The sequence below is a fragment of the Antechinus flavipes genome, chromosome 2 (genome assembly GCF_016432865.1).
Source record: "Antechinus flavipes isolate AdamAnt ecotype Samford, QLD, Australia chromosome 2, AdamAnt_v2, whole genome shotgun sequence".
Lineage (NCBI taxonomy): Eukaryota > Metazoa > Chordata > Mammalia > Dasyuromorphia > Dasyuridae > Antechinus > Antechinus flavipes.
In genome coordinates this window covers 136,725,996-136,738,636 of record NC_067399.1, presented here as the reverse complement: position 1 = coordinate 136,738,636, position 12,641 = coordinate 136,725,996, and the positions used below count along the sequence as shown (strand labels likewise).

Below are 12,641 nucleotides of genomic sequence, written 5' to 3'. Positions count from 1 at the left end.
AGAGTTTCCTATATAGAAGAAATCATAGACCCATCTAATCTCCCCAAAGTGGACATTAACCTACCAAAATTAAAGTCAGTTTTATGAAAATAGTGTAAAATTCTGGCAAATAAAAATGCACTTAGTTAATAGGATATCCCATATACATAATTCATATGAGACACTATACTAAAAATACCAGTTCTCAAATTAATTTGAAGATTCAATAATGTAGAATCAAAACACCAATTGACCACTTCTTAGAATCAAATAAAAGAATAATAAAATTTATATGGAAGAGTAAACAAAAACATTAAAAAGGGAATACTGAGAAAAAACTAAAATTGATGAAGTCCCCATAAACTATTGTCAAAATGAGTTATTCATAAGAAGGAAAATTATATCAGTGGTATAAGATTAATCAAAATTAATATTAAATAAGCCCAAGATATTAAAATACTTAAACAACAACATTTGTATAGTACTTTTTAAGTTTTACAGAGTGCTTTCCTCAATTTTCCCACAAAGGTAATGCAAGCATTATTGTCCTAATTGTGCAAATTAATACAGTGAATATCAGAAATACTAAGTGACTGGCCCTTGGTCATAGTAACTAAGAGTTGGGGCTAGGACTTAAATGTAGTATCTAACTATCTTCTCAGTTGTTATGTGTCACACTATCTGTTATACATTGTGGGAAAGAATAATCTTTATTGTAATTGGGGAGAAGAAGAAAATTTCCATTTCATTGAGGAAATGAAAAACTTATAATAGAAGAATAGAATAGAATACACAAAAAATAATTGAATATAAAATCAAAAGAAACAAATTTTGGAAAATCTTTATGGCAAATATAGCTGCTAAAAATGTGACATATCCAAAATCCATAAGGATCTGGTAGAAATTTATAGGAATAACAATGTCCATTCACTATGGGTTGCCACAAGTTGCCAGACAAGATATTTTCTGTACATATGTAAAAAAATCATATGAGACTTCTTTGAAATATAAACAACAGCAGAGATAACTTAAATTTTCTGACTGTTAACATCATCAATGAATAAAACTGATTCTTGGGAAAGGACTTTTGCCACCTTCCTGGAAGATGTCCAACCCCAAGCAAATGGAAAAGTGATTCACTGTAACTAGTGAGATCCTTCAGAGACTGTGTTTATAGATGATATGGTATTGTATTGAATGTTGGGATATTACTGTGCCTCTGAAATGTGATCCATAATCACTTGAGAATTCAGCTTAACTATCTAAACTAACTAGATGAAGAATGCTTTTGAAATTATAATATACACTCAGAGAGAGGACTATGGGAACCAAGTGTGGAATGCAACATAGCATTCTCACTCTTTCTGTTGTTATTTGCTTGCATTTTGTTTTCTTCCTCAATTTTTCTTTTTCTTCCTTCTTGATCTGATTTTTCTTGTGCAACAAGATAACTGTATAAATATGTGTACATATATTGGCTCTAACATGTATTTCAACACATTTTACATGTATTGGACTATCTGCCAGATAGGGAAGGGGGTGAGGGGAAGGAGGGGAAAAGTTGGAACAAAAGGTTTTGCAAGGGTCAATGTTGGAAAAATTACCCATGCATATGCTTTGTAAATAAAAATGCTTTAATTTAAAAAAAAGAAAGAAATCTTGATAACATATATTATCATGTTGGATGGACAACCCATAAAGGAGGCAAATTAGTATGCATACCTTGAACAGATATTGCTAGTGGACAGAGAACTGGGACCAAAATTGAAAACAAAGAAATATAAGAAGCCATGAAATGATGAGCAAAGAAAGCAAAATGAGAACTGTATAGGCAATTAGACTATATATTTTTAATAGTATTTTATTTTTCCAATATATGCAAAGGTAGTTTTCAACATTCACCTTTGCAAAACCTTGTTTCAAATTTTCTTCCTTTTCTCCATTCTAAGACAGCAAGCAATCTGATATAGATTGAACATGTACAATTCTTCTAAACATATTTTCATATTTGTCATGTTGTGCCAAAAAAAAAAAAAAATCAGACCAAAAAGGGAAAAAAAAACAAGAAAGAAAAAAAAAAATACCAAGTAAACAAACAACAAAAAAAGGGTGAAAATACTATGCTTTGGTCTATATTCAGTCTCTATAATTCTCTCTCTGATGAGAGAATTTCTATTACAACATTTAGACTATATTTTAAAACAATAATAGAAAAATGTAAGATAACAAAAAGATCAGAAGGGCAATACAGGAGTGATGAACTATTTTATTAGAAATTATATATACACACAATATATCTCTCTATCCTTAATTTGGTCTTATATATAATTTTATTTCTCACATTATTTGGTAGTTTTTTTAAATAATAAATTTTTAACAAGAAAAATTAAATAACATTAGAGAGTAGAATCTTATCAAAATCATATAACTTCATATCTGCTCTTAATACCTACCAACAGGACTCATTTAAAATTGTTTAATGACTAAGTGAATACAAATACATTTTTAATTAACCAAAAAACTCCAAGAAAAACAATTTTTTCTATGGCATCTAGACTAGTAGATTAGATAGATGCTGCAGATGAGTGTCTGTTTCCTTATATTCTTATATAGATAGATATCTTATAAGATAGAGAAATGTGAGCTGAGGTATTATTTTTAAACTTGAAGATGGTTAAAACTGTGCTGAATAGCTAAGATTTTAAAATGAATGATCAAGATTCAAAAATATCTCAACAGTCTGGAATGATGGACTGAAAAATAAAGCAAAATATAAGAAGGATAAAATCTTAAATGTAATTGCAACTTATGATCCATCAAGACCTTTGTTGTCCTTTCATATGTTCAAGTTTGCAAGCCTAGGACTCATAAGTTTCTTATTTTCCTAATACGTATTTTGCCTGCAATTTAGATAAACTGGCTTATATTAGGTAGTTGCAGTACACTGGCAATGCCACTTTAATTCCTCATGGTACACTTGCTACAGATATAATTCATATGAATTAAGAATAAGTATATGCTTAAAAAAGAATTTGTTAAAAGAGATAATCCTTAAGCAGTTTTACCAAACATTGTTAAAAAGACATAGAGCAAATCTCTAGGACCAGATGGATTTACATGTGAATTCTACCAACATTTAAAGAACAATTAACTCCAATGCTTTATAAACTATTTGAAAAAATAGGGAATGAAAGACTCCTACCAAATTCCTTTTATGACACAGACATGGTACTGATACCTAAACCAGGTAGGTTGAAAACAGAGAAAGAAAATTATAGACCAGTCTCCCTAATGAATATTAATACTAAAATCTTAAGTAAAATATTAGCAAAAAGATTACAGAAAACCATCCTCATCCAAAAAACCTATAATCATCTCAACAGATGCAGAAAAAGCATTTGATAAAATCCAACATCCATTCCAATTAAAAACACTTGAGAGTATAGGAATAAATAGATTTTTCCTTAAAATAGTAGCATCTATTTAAAACTATCAGTAAGCATCATATATAATGGGGATAAAATGGAACCATTCCCAATAAGATCAGGAGTGAAACAAGGTTGCCCAGTATCACCATTACTATTCAATATTGTATTAGAAATACTAGCTTTGGCAATAAGAGTTGAGGAAGAGATTAAAGGAATTAGAGTAGGTAATGAGGAAACCAAATTATCACTTTTTGCAAATGATATGATGGTATACTTAGAGAACCCGAGAGATTCTACTAAAAAGCCATTAGAAATAGTCCATAACTTTAGCAAAATTGTAGGATACAAAATAAACCCACATAAATCATCATCATTCTTATATATCACTAACAAAATCCAACAAAGATACAAAGAGAAATACCATTTAAAGTAACTGCCGATAGTATAGAGTATTTGGGAATCTATCTGCCAATGGAAAGTCAGGAATTATATGAGCAAAACTATATAAAACACTTTCCACACAAATTTAAGTCTGATCTAACCAATTGGAAAAATATTAAGTGCTCTTGGATAGGCTGAGCAAATATAATAAATATGACAATATTACCTAAACTAATCTGTTTAGTGCTATACCAATCAGAATCCCCAAAAACTATTTAATAAAATAACAACAAAATTCATCTGGAAGAACAAAAGGTCAAGATTTTCAAGGAAACAAAGAAAAATCAAATGAGGGCAGCCTAGCTGTACCAGATCTAAAATATATTATAAAGCAGCAGTAACCAAAACCATTTGGTATTGGCTAAGAAACAGATTGGTTGATCAGTGGAATAGGTTAGGTTCACAGGACAAAACAGTCAATAACTTTAATGCTCTAATGTTTGACAAATCCAAAAACCCTAGCTTTTGGGATAAGAATTCATTGTTTGACAAAAACTGCTGGGAAAACTGGAAATTAGTATGGCAGAAACTAGGCATTGACCCACACTTAACACCATACACCAAGATAAGGTCAAAATGGGTTCATGATCTAGGCATAAAGAATGAGATTATAAATAAATTAGAAGAGCATAAGATAATTTACCTCTCAGACCTGTGGAGGAGGAAGGAATTTGTGACCAAAGAAGAACTAGAGATCATTATTGATCACAAAATAGAAAATTTTGATTATATCAAGTTAAAAAGCTTTTGTACAAACAAAACTAATGCAGACAAAATTAGAAGGGAAACAATAAACTTGGAAAACATTTTTACAGTCAAAGGTTCTGATAAAGCCCTCATTTCCAAAATACATAGAGAATTAACTCTAATTTATAAGAAATAAAGCCATTCTCCAATTAATAAATGGTCAAAGGATATGAACAATTTGCAGAATTATTTCTAGCCATATGAAAAGATGTTCCAAGTCATTATTAATCAGAGAAATGCAAATTAAGACAACTCTGAGGTACCACTACATTCTTCTCAGATTGGCTAGGGTGACAGGAAAGATAATGCTGAATGTTGGAGGGGATGTGGGAAAAACTAGGACACTGATACGTTGTTGGTGGAATTGTGAATATATCCAGCCATTCTGGAGAGCAATTTGGAACTGTGCTCAAAAAGTTATCAAACTGTATATACCTTTTGATCCAGCAGTGTTACTACTGGGCTTATATCCCCAAAAGATATTTAAAAAGGGAAAGGGACCTGTATGTGTCAAAATGTTTGTGGCAGCCCTTTTTGTAGTAGCTAGAAACTGGAAATTGAATGGATGCCCATCAATTGGAGAATGGCTGGATAAATTGTGGTATATGAATGTTGTGGAATATTATTGTGCTATAAGAAATGACCAGCAGGAAGATTTCAGAAAGGCCTGGAGAGACTTAAATGAATTGATGCTGAGTGAAATGAGCAGCAGCAGGAGATCATTATATACTTCAACAACAATACTATATGATGATCAGTTCAACAATGAGATGAACCAAATCAGTTCCATTTGTTCAATAATGAATAGAGATAGCCACACCTAGTGAAAGAACTCTGGAAAATGAGTGTGAACCAATACATAGCATTTCTAATCCCTCTGTTTTTATCTGCATCCATTTTTGATTTCCTTCTCAGGTTAATTTTACCTTATTTCAAAGTCCAATTCTTCTTGTGCAGCAAAATAACTGTATGGATATGCATGCATATATTGTATTTAACATATATTTTAACATATTTAACATGTATTGGTCTACCTGCCATCTGGGGGAGGAGGAAGGGGAAGGAGGAGAAAAGTTTTCAAGGATCAATGCTGAAAAATTACCCATGCATATATCTTGTAAATAAAAAGCTATTTTAAAAAATGTAGAACAAGGGTTTAAGGAAAATAGGTACCTAGGTTCAATTTTGCATCTTTGTCACTAATTTATAATCTATAACATTCATAAATTAATCCAGCACTAGTCTTATTCCAGACTTACTAGTTATTTAAGTCAGGTACATATGTACAATTTTGTATTTTTATCACTAACTTATCTACGTAAGGAAGACATTTAGAATTAAGAAATCAGAAAAGGCATCTTGCAAAAGGTGGGACTTAAACTAAGATTTGAAGGGGGCAGAGAGACAAACACAGAGAGTTGCCAGTCTAAAGATAAAGTATTTAGTATGAAGAATATAGTATAAAGAAGCAAGGAGGCCAGATTATAAAGGACATGTTTGGGAGAGAAAGGGGTGAGATATAAGACTAGAAAGGCAACAAGGAGCTGGTTTTGAGGGCTCTAAAAGCCAAACAATACACTTTTTGGGCCCTAGGGGCAATTCGGAGCTAGTGGAGGTGGGACAGCAGCTGAGGTGGGGGAGTACCGTAGGGGGTTAGAAACTTGAGGCCAAGAAGCCCATCAGCTAGTTACTGGAATGCTCTAGGAATGAGATTGTGAATGTTGTACCAGAATGATAGTGAAATGGTGGAGGGGGGAGAAGTGGAGGGCATATATACAAGAGATTTTACAAAGGTAGAATTAATAAATCAGCAACTATTATATATATTGGGTGAAGGAGAGGGAGGAGTTGAGAATGATAGCTAGGTAGGGTACCAGTTTGGATGATTGGGAAGATGATAGTACCCTCCTCAGTAATAGGAAAGTTAGGAAGAGGAGTGGGAATGAGGAAGAGGGAAAGATGATCAGTTTTGAGGATGTTGAATTAAAGATAGCTGCAGGACATCTAAATTGAGATGTCCCATAGGTCGTGGATGAGAAACTAGAATTAGGAGAGAAGTTAGGGCTGGACAAATCTCAGAATGCCTGGAGATGATAATTAAATACTTGACAATTGATGAAAATACCAAGACAATTAGTAAAGAGGGATGACAGAAGGTGGCCTGGGATAGATTCCTATAGTTAATAGTAAGGATTTGATTGAAGAACCAACAAAGAAAACGGAGAATAAACAGAGGGAAAACAGGGAGACAGCAGTGCCATAAAAACCTAGAGTGTGACTGACAACATCAAAGACTATAGGGGTTATGAAGAAGGAGGATTAAGAAGAAACCGTTAGATTTGTTAATAAAGAGATCATTGGTAACTTTGGAGAGAGCATTTTCAGTTGAATTATAAAGTGAGAGGCCAGGCTACAGATTTCAGAAGGTAGTGTAAGGTAAGGGAAACAAAGCAATTACAGACAGGTTTTAAAAAGACTTAAGTAGAAAATCAAAGGTGTAAAAGAGAAAGTGTTTTTAAATCATATTTATCTTGAATTTATAATAAAACATTTTTAAAGAGCCTCTAGAATTTATGTAAGTTTATGCCTGTTTTTTATTTTTCAAACAAATGGCAACATTTTGTCATAGTTCCCTTTTCTAAAATTGTAATGTCTTTGTTTCAGTTAGAATACTGAATTTGTGTTTTGATCACTATTATATATAGACTTAACTATGGTGAAAGTTACCTTTTTCTTGAAGCAACAGTAATATTGTTTGGATTTTTACTAACCACATTTAATTTTAGGAAATTGACCCAGATCTTATGAAATTAATAAAAAAGCTAAGTGAAGCCTCTCAGATTTTCTTTCTCTGGCTTCAAACCAGTAATTACTTATCTTTAATTTCTTTCATTTTTGTTAATGTAATTATGGTAATGATCTATGGTTATTTTCCTTCTTCTGGAATATGTAATTTTAATTTTTCTCTTTTATCTATTGATGAAAACCTGAAGAATAGTTAAATTGGACATGAAAAAGTATTTTTAAGTATATAACAATATACAAATTTTTATAATTCAAATTTTATCCTGAGGAAACTAGAATTATGTTGAAATCAAATATGATTCTATATATTTTTACAGTTTCATCATAGTTTTAGATTAAATCTCAGTGTAGAAAAACTGATTCTTGCAACCATAATTAATATTAATAGAGGTTTTGTGTTCCTATCAACAGAAATGCAGAACAAAACATTCACCCTGATAACCAAGAGCTAGTACGGGTGCTTCGGGAACAACTTCAGACAGATCAGGTAATAAATGTCCAACTGTATAAGGGAAGGTAACAAGCCGATGAATGAATGAATGTGTAAATGTCACTGCTGTTGCAAACTCAAAGGAGTCTGTGACTAAACTAACAATTTACCTGTAAAAGTTATACTTCTTTTGACTTTAAAGGAATCATATATCAAAGCTTGTTTTAGACTATAGATTTCAAGATTAAGCAAATGGTTCCTTTTTAATTCATTCATATGTCAAGACTTTTATTGCCTTTTGTGATATTTAGTTAAGTGAAATAAAATAATTATTTTCTAATGTGTCTTTAAATGTAGTAGAATTCAATTGTAAGTATTCAACCCTTGATATTGTCATTACATGTTTAGCATTGGATTGATTAGGAAAGAACACATAGTGTGCCATATTCAGTTACGAGACCTTGTATGTCAGAGGTAGAAAATGTCCAGTACAGTCATTTGCTAAGGCAACCATATGCAATGATGAACTGAAAACTAGGCACAACAATCTCCCTCTTCTTGAATTCTATAAGTTGTTAATTCTCTATGGCTCACAAATGATGTTACATATATCCAAATGGCCCTTGGCAGATCATTCCTAGGGATGATTTGGTCTGGAAATCACTGGAATTAGTCCAGAGAAGATCTCTATGGCCTTAGACTTCTGAAATAGATTGTAAAAGATTTAGCCATTCAGAAAACTTCCAGGTCAAGTAGGACCTCCTGGGATTGTTATCTTGTCTTTCTATAATTACTAAACTTGTCTCAGGACAGGTTTGGAAGATGGGATTTAGGGCTGTTGGCTAGCTATGCCTGGTCACATAATTCTGTTTTGGGGAAGAATCAGTGAAAGAAGGCAATATGACCATGTTTGTCATGATGAGGTATATGGTGATGGTATTTTGTCCCTTCTTCCACAATTTTCCCCACAATTAAATAGGCTCTTACTTTTGATAATCACAATGGCAAAGATGCTGCAACCATCACTTTGTATAGGAATTTGAGTCTAATGAAATACTAGTTCATTGGGTCATTAGTTTACAACTCTGAGAGACTTCAGAGGTCCTTGAATCCAGTACCTTCCTTTTATGGATAAGAAGAAGTTTAGTCATTTGGCCAAAGTCATTCAGGTAATAAATAAGACATAGAGTGAGGAACAGCGTCCTCTGCTCATCTGTCTCCCATTCCACCCATAGTATAAACTAGAGAATGTTTTGGTACTTGATTTACTAGATATATAAGTTCAATTCTGCTTCAACCTGATTGACTAGTATATGTTTATATTTAGAGTTAGATTTTGAATTGATCGAGAGCCTTAGTTCTTAATGGCAAATATTTTCATTGTTAGCCTTATTCTAGATCAATTGTACACAATTAGCTTTGACCATAAGAGTTGGTAGTTAATTGTGGATGTCTCTGAGTATTGATATTCCTGCATTTGTTCATTTTATAGATCCTATATAAATATGGTGATAGAGTTTTAAATCAGATGAAAAATTCTTATTTTTAGTATGTGAAGGAAAAATTATATTTAAATTCCTAATGTTAAAAATCTTTTTTTAATCTTTGCTATTCTGATTCTAAAAATGACTCAATATTGGACATTTTAACTTTGACTTAACTAAATAATTTAATGTACTAGACATTCCGTACTTGTGAAAAGGATGTGGTAGAACTTTTAAATTTAAGGATATAACTGAAATTTATAGCTTCCTTCCATTAGTGCTAGAGCATCCTTACAAATAATTGCATGCCCAAGGAGATTAAAGATTTATTTTAGGTGAGTTAAACAAAAATAGAAATAGAAAAAAAAAGTCATTTTTCTATTTTAGACTTTTTTAAAAGGGAAAAGTAGAAGAGGTTGCCATTGAGAAGAGAGCAACCAAAATAGCCACCTTCAGGAGTAGTAGGTTTCCCCTCATTAGAGGTCTTTAAAAAGGGAATATTGGGATATGTTGTAGTGAGGATTTTTTTACAACATAGGTTAGACATTCTCCTATTCTCTGAAAACATGGGCTTTTAAAAAGTGGAGAGAACATAGTTTGGGAGTTTTATCAGATCTGTATTTGCAAAGCTACATAAACAAAAGCTATTATGCCCAAGAAGTTGTGATTTAAGTGCTTCTGAATAAATATAAGTAACATTAAATAAAAAATATGGAGAATTATAATAGTGTGGTATTTTTTTTTCCTAGCAGGATGCACCTGCTGTTGTTCGGCAGCAGTTCTACACTGATATGTCCTGTCCAATCTGTTTACATCAAGCTTCTCTTCCTATTGAAACAAACTGTGGACATCTTTTTTGTGGTGAGCAACAAGCATAATCATTGTTAGGAAAAGATATTTAGGAATGCATCTAATTATATTGATTCCAAAATTTCTGTTCTAAGTATTTTCTCTATGTGCATTGACTTCAAGAGGGGAAAAAACCTGTTATTACTGTAGGAACTCATGCTTAATACAGTAAATTCTCCCTGCATATTTACCTCTCTTGATTGCTGTTTTGCTAATTTGCATCTTGCTTAGAGAAGGTAGACTAGTCCAAAAACTTTGAATGAAACCCATACTTAACCCCAGCTATCTACCCTCTTTTAAGTATATGCTTGTTCTTTACATCTTTGGGATCTTTCTAGGGGTAGAATTTAAGAGCTTCCTACAAGCCTGCAAGCTATCAAAATTACTGAAGGAGAAAGACTAAAGGATCTTAATGAGCAGCTTTCACATTCAACCAGTCTTGATTGAGGCCAGTTGGAAGGAACAATCTTTCTATTCCATTTTTCATTCAAGGGTGTCCTGGAACCAGTTTGAGCAGTGTAGAGGAAGCTAATTATTAAATTTTCATTGTGACCAATTTGCACATGGAAATAAGCTAAAACACAATATCTTGTTTTATTGGTTGATTATTTTATAGTTGACTGATTATCTGTTTAAATGATTGTCCTGAGTAGAGGTCATCAAACTATAGCCACCTAGCCAAATATGGTCTATGTATTTAAGATTTAAATAAAATTTCATTGTATTTAAAAATGCAAAAATCATTTACATCCATAAGTTGTACAAAAATTGGCAGCTGGTTAGATTTGACCCATTGTTTGCAGAGCTCTATTCAAGACTTAAGAAAGTGATGAAAATGTTAGTAATGCAGATTAAATTTAAAAGTGCGTTCTTTGTACATATTTTTCTGGAGAACCAATTGTAATCTCAACATTTTTTTTCTTTTTCATATTTAATCACTGTGTTTATTGCAGTCATATTTTAATAAGCTCTTATAAGGAAGAGGGATTAAATTTCTTGTACTTGGGCCCAGAGGGCAGAACTGAAAACAATGGGTAGAATTTGCCAAGTATCTTAGTGTCTTAATTTTCCCATATCCCCTCCAACATCTGTCATTTTTTTTTCTGCCAGATTGAAGAAGGGACCCCAAAACTCTAAAAATCCTTGAAGGAGAAAATCTCCTTCAACCCTGCCTTAGTGAGAGACCACCCCAAGGAATCAGATAAAGTGGTTTACCTAAGTGGTACTGGTTGAGTCCCTAGCTAAAAAATTTTAAACCTATTCAAATGAAGATCCTCTATTCAATTCAATTCAAGCTGTACCCAGCCCCATCGAGAGCAACCCCCAGCCTGTAGCCAAGGCTTATAAAAAGAACCAAACTAAAATCCTCTCTTTGCAGAGGTTCTAACCATGCCAGCTATGCCATGTTTGCTATGCCAAGGGCCTCTGTCCACTGGAATATTCTTTTCCAGTGCTATCCTCTCTTTACCTTCACCTATTTCTCTAGCCAGACTTTATGCCTCTCTGACAGGATTTCTAACCTTTCCTATAATAAACCTCTCATCAATCTAGGTTTTTGGGTCTGCAAATTCCTTTACAGAGAATCTCTGTGCTGCCAGAAGAGAGTCCCTAAAACTCCCTATCCTTGCGCAGAATCCCAAGGGGGAGCAGGAGAATCAAACCTCTCCATTGGGTTCCCTGACTACTAGACTTTATCATTTAACTCCCTGACAATCAGAAATCCTAATCTCATTTTGGTTCCTGAAATCTAGACTGATGAAATCTAGATATGGGATACCTATATGAAATTAGGGTTTAATTGAGGTCTAGTAGCAGGTTTGGGGTACAGGGAGTCAAATAGAGCTCCCCTGCAACCCCTTGGCGCAAGAATACTGAGTTAAATAAGGTCTAGAAGCAGCGCGAGTCCCCAATAAAGGAATTTATTGGCCCAAAAAAGCTAGATTGATAAAAGAGGTTTATTATGGGGTTTGGAAGTAAGGTTAAAGTATAGTTAAGGAAATAAGTAAAGGTAGAGATAAGAAGGGCACCGACACAGAATTCCAGTGGACAGAGAATCCTGACATGCCAGGTGTAAGGCTGGCATGTTTGGAACCTCCGCAAAGAGAGGTTCCCAGCTTGGCTCTTTTATAATGGGAGATTTAGCTAAAGGGGCCTGTGGGTGTAGCTCAGATCCGGGTGGGACTGGGACAGGCCCAGATCTTCTATTGGAATTTAGAGGGACCAAGATTTGTGAATCAAAAGGTCCTTGATTAATAATCACATCAACTAGGAGGTGTTGGGAATCCAAAAGAAAGGAATCTTAAAGGGATCACACCCACACCATAGACCTTATCAATATTAGCCAATTTGTGTGGGGTGATAACCTCTGAATTAAAATTTTTTTTCTAATTTTCATTTCTCTAATCAATAGTGATTTGGAGCATTTTTTCATATGACTCTAGATAATTTTGATTACTTTGTTTAAAAACTATCTATTCA

At 33.2% G+C, this 12,641-nt stretch overlaps 1 protein-coding gene across 5 annotated transcripts in view; it reads left to right on the top strand.

Moving 5' to 3' along the window:
- The window catches only part of RNF170 (ring finger protein 170), a 55,865-nt gene that overhangs the window by 19,910 nt on the left and 23,314 nt on the right, over positions 1-12,641 (top strand). For 4 of the 5 annotated variants that reach the window (XM_051975617.1, XM_051975615.1, XM_051975619.1 and 1 more), the window contains exons 3-4: positions 7,812-7,887; positions 10,064-10,175. In XM_051975617.1, the coding sequence (XP_051831577.1) occupies positions 7,812-7,887; positions 10,064-10,175 (188 nt within the window). The remainder of the gene's footprint in view (positions 1-7,811; positions 7,888-10,063; positions 10,176-12,641) is intronic. The other variant, XM_051975618.1, reaches the window with a different exon arrangement.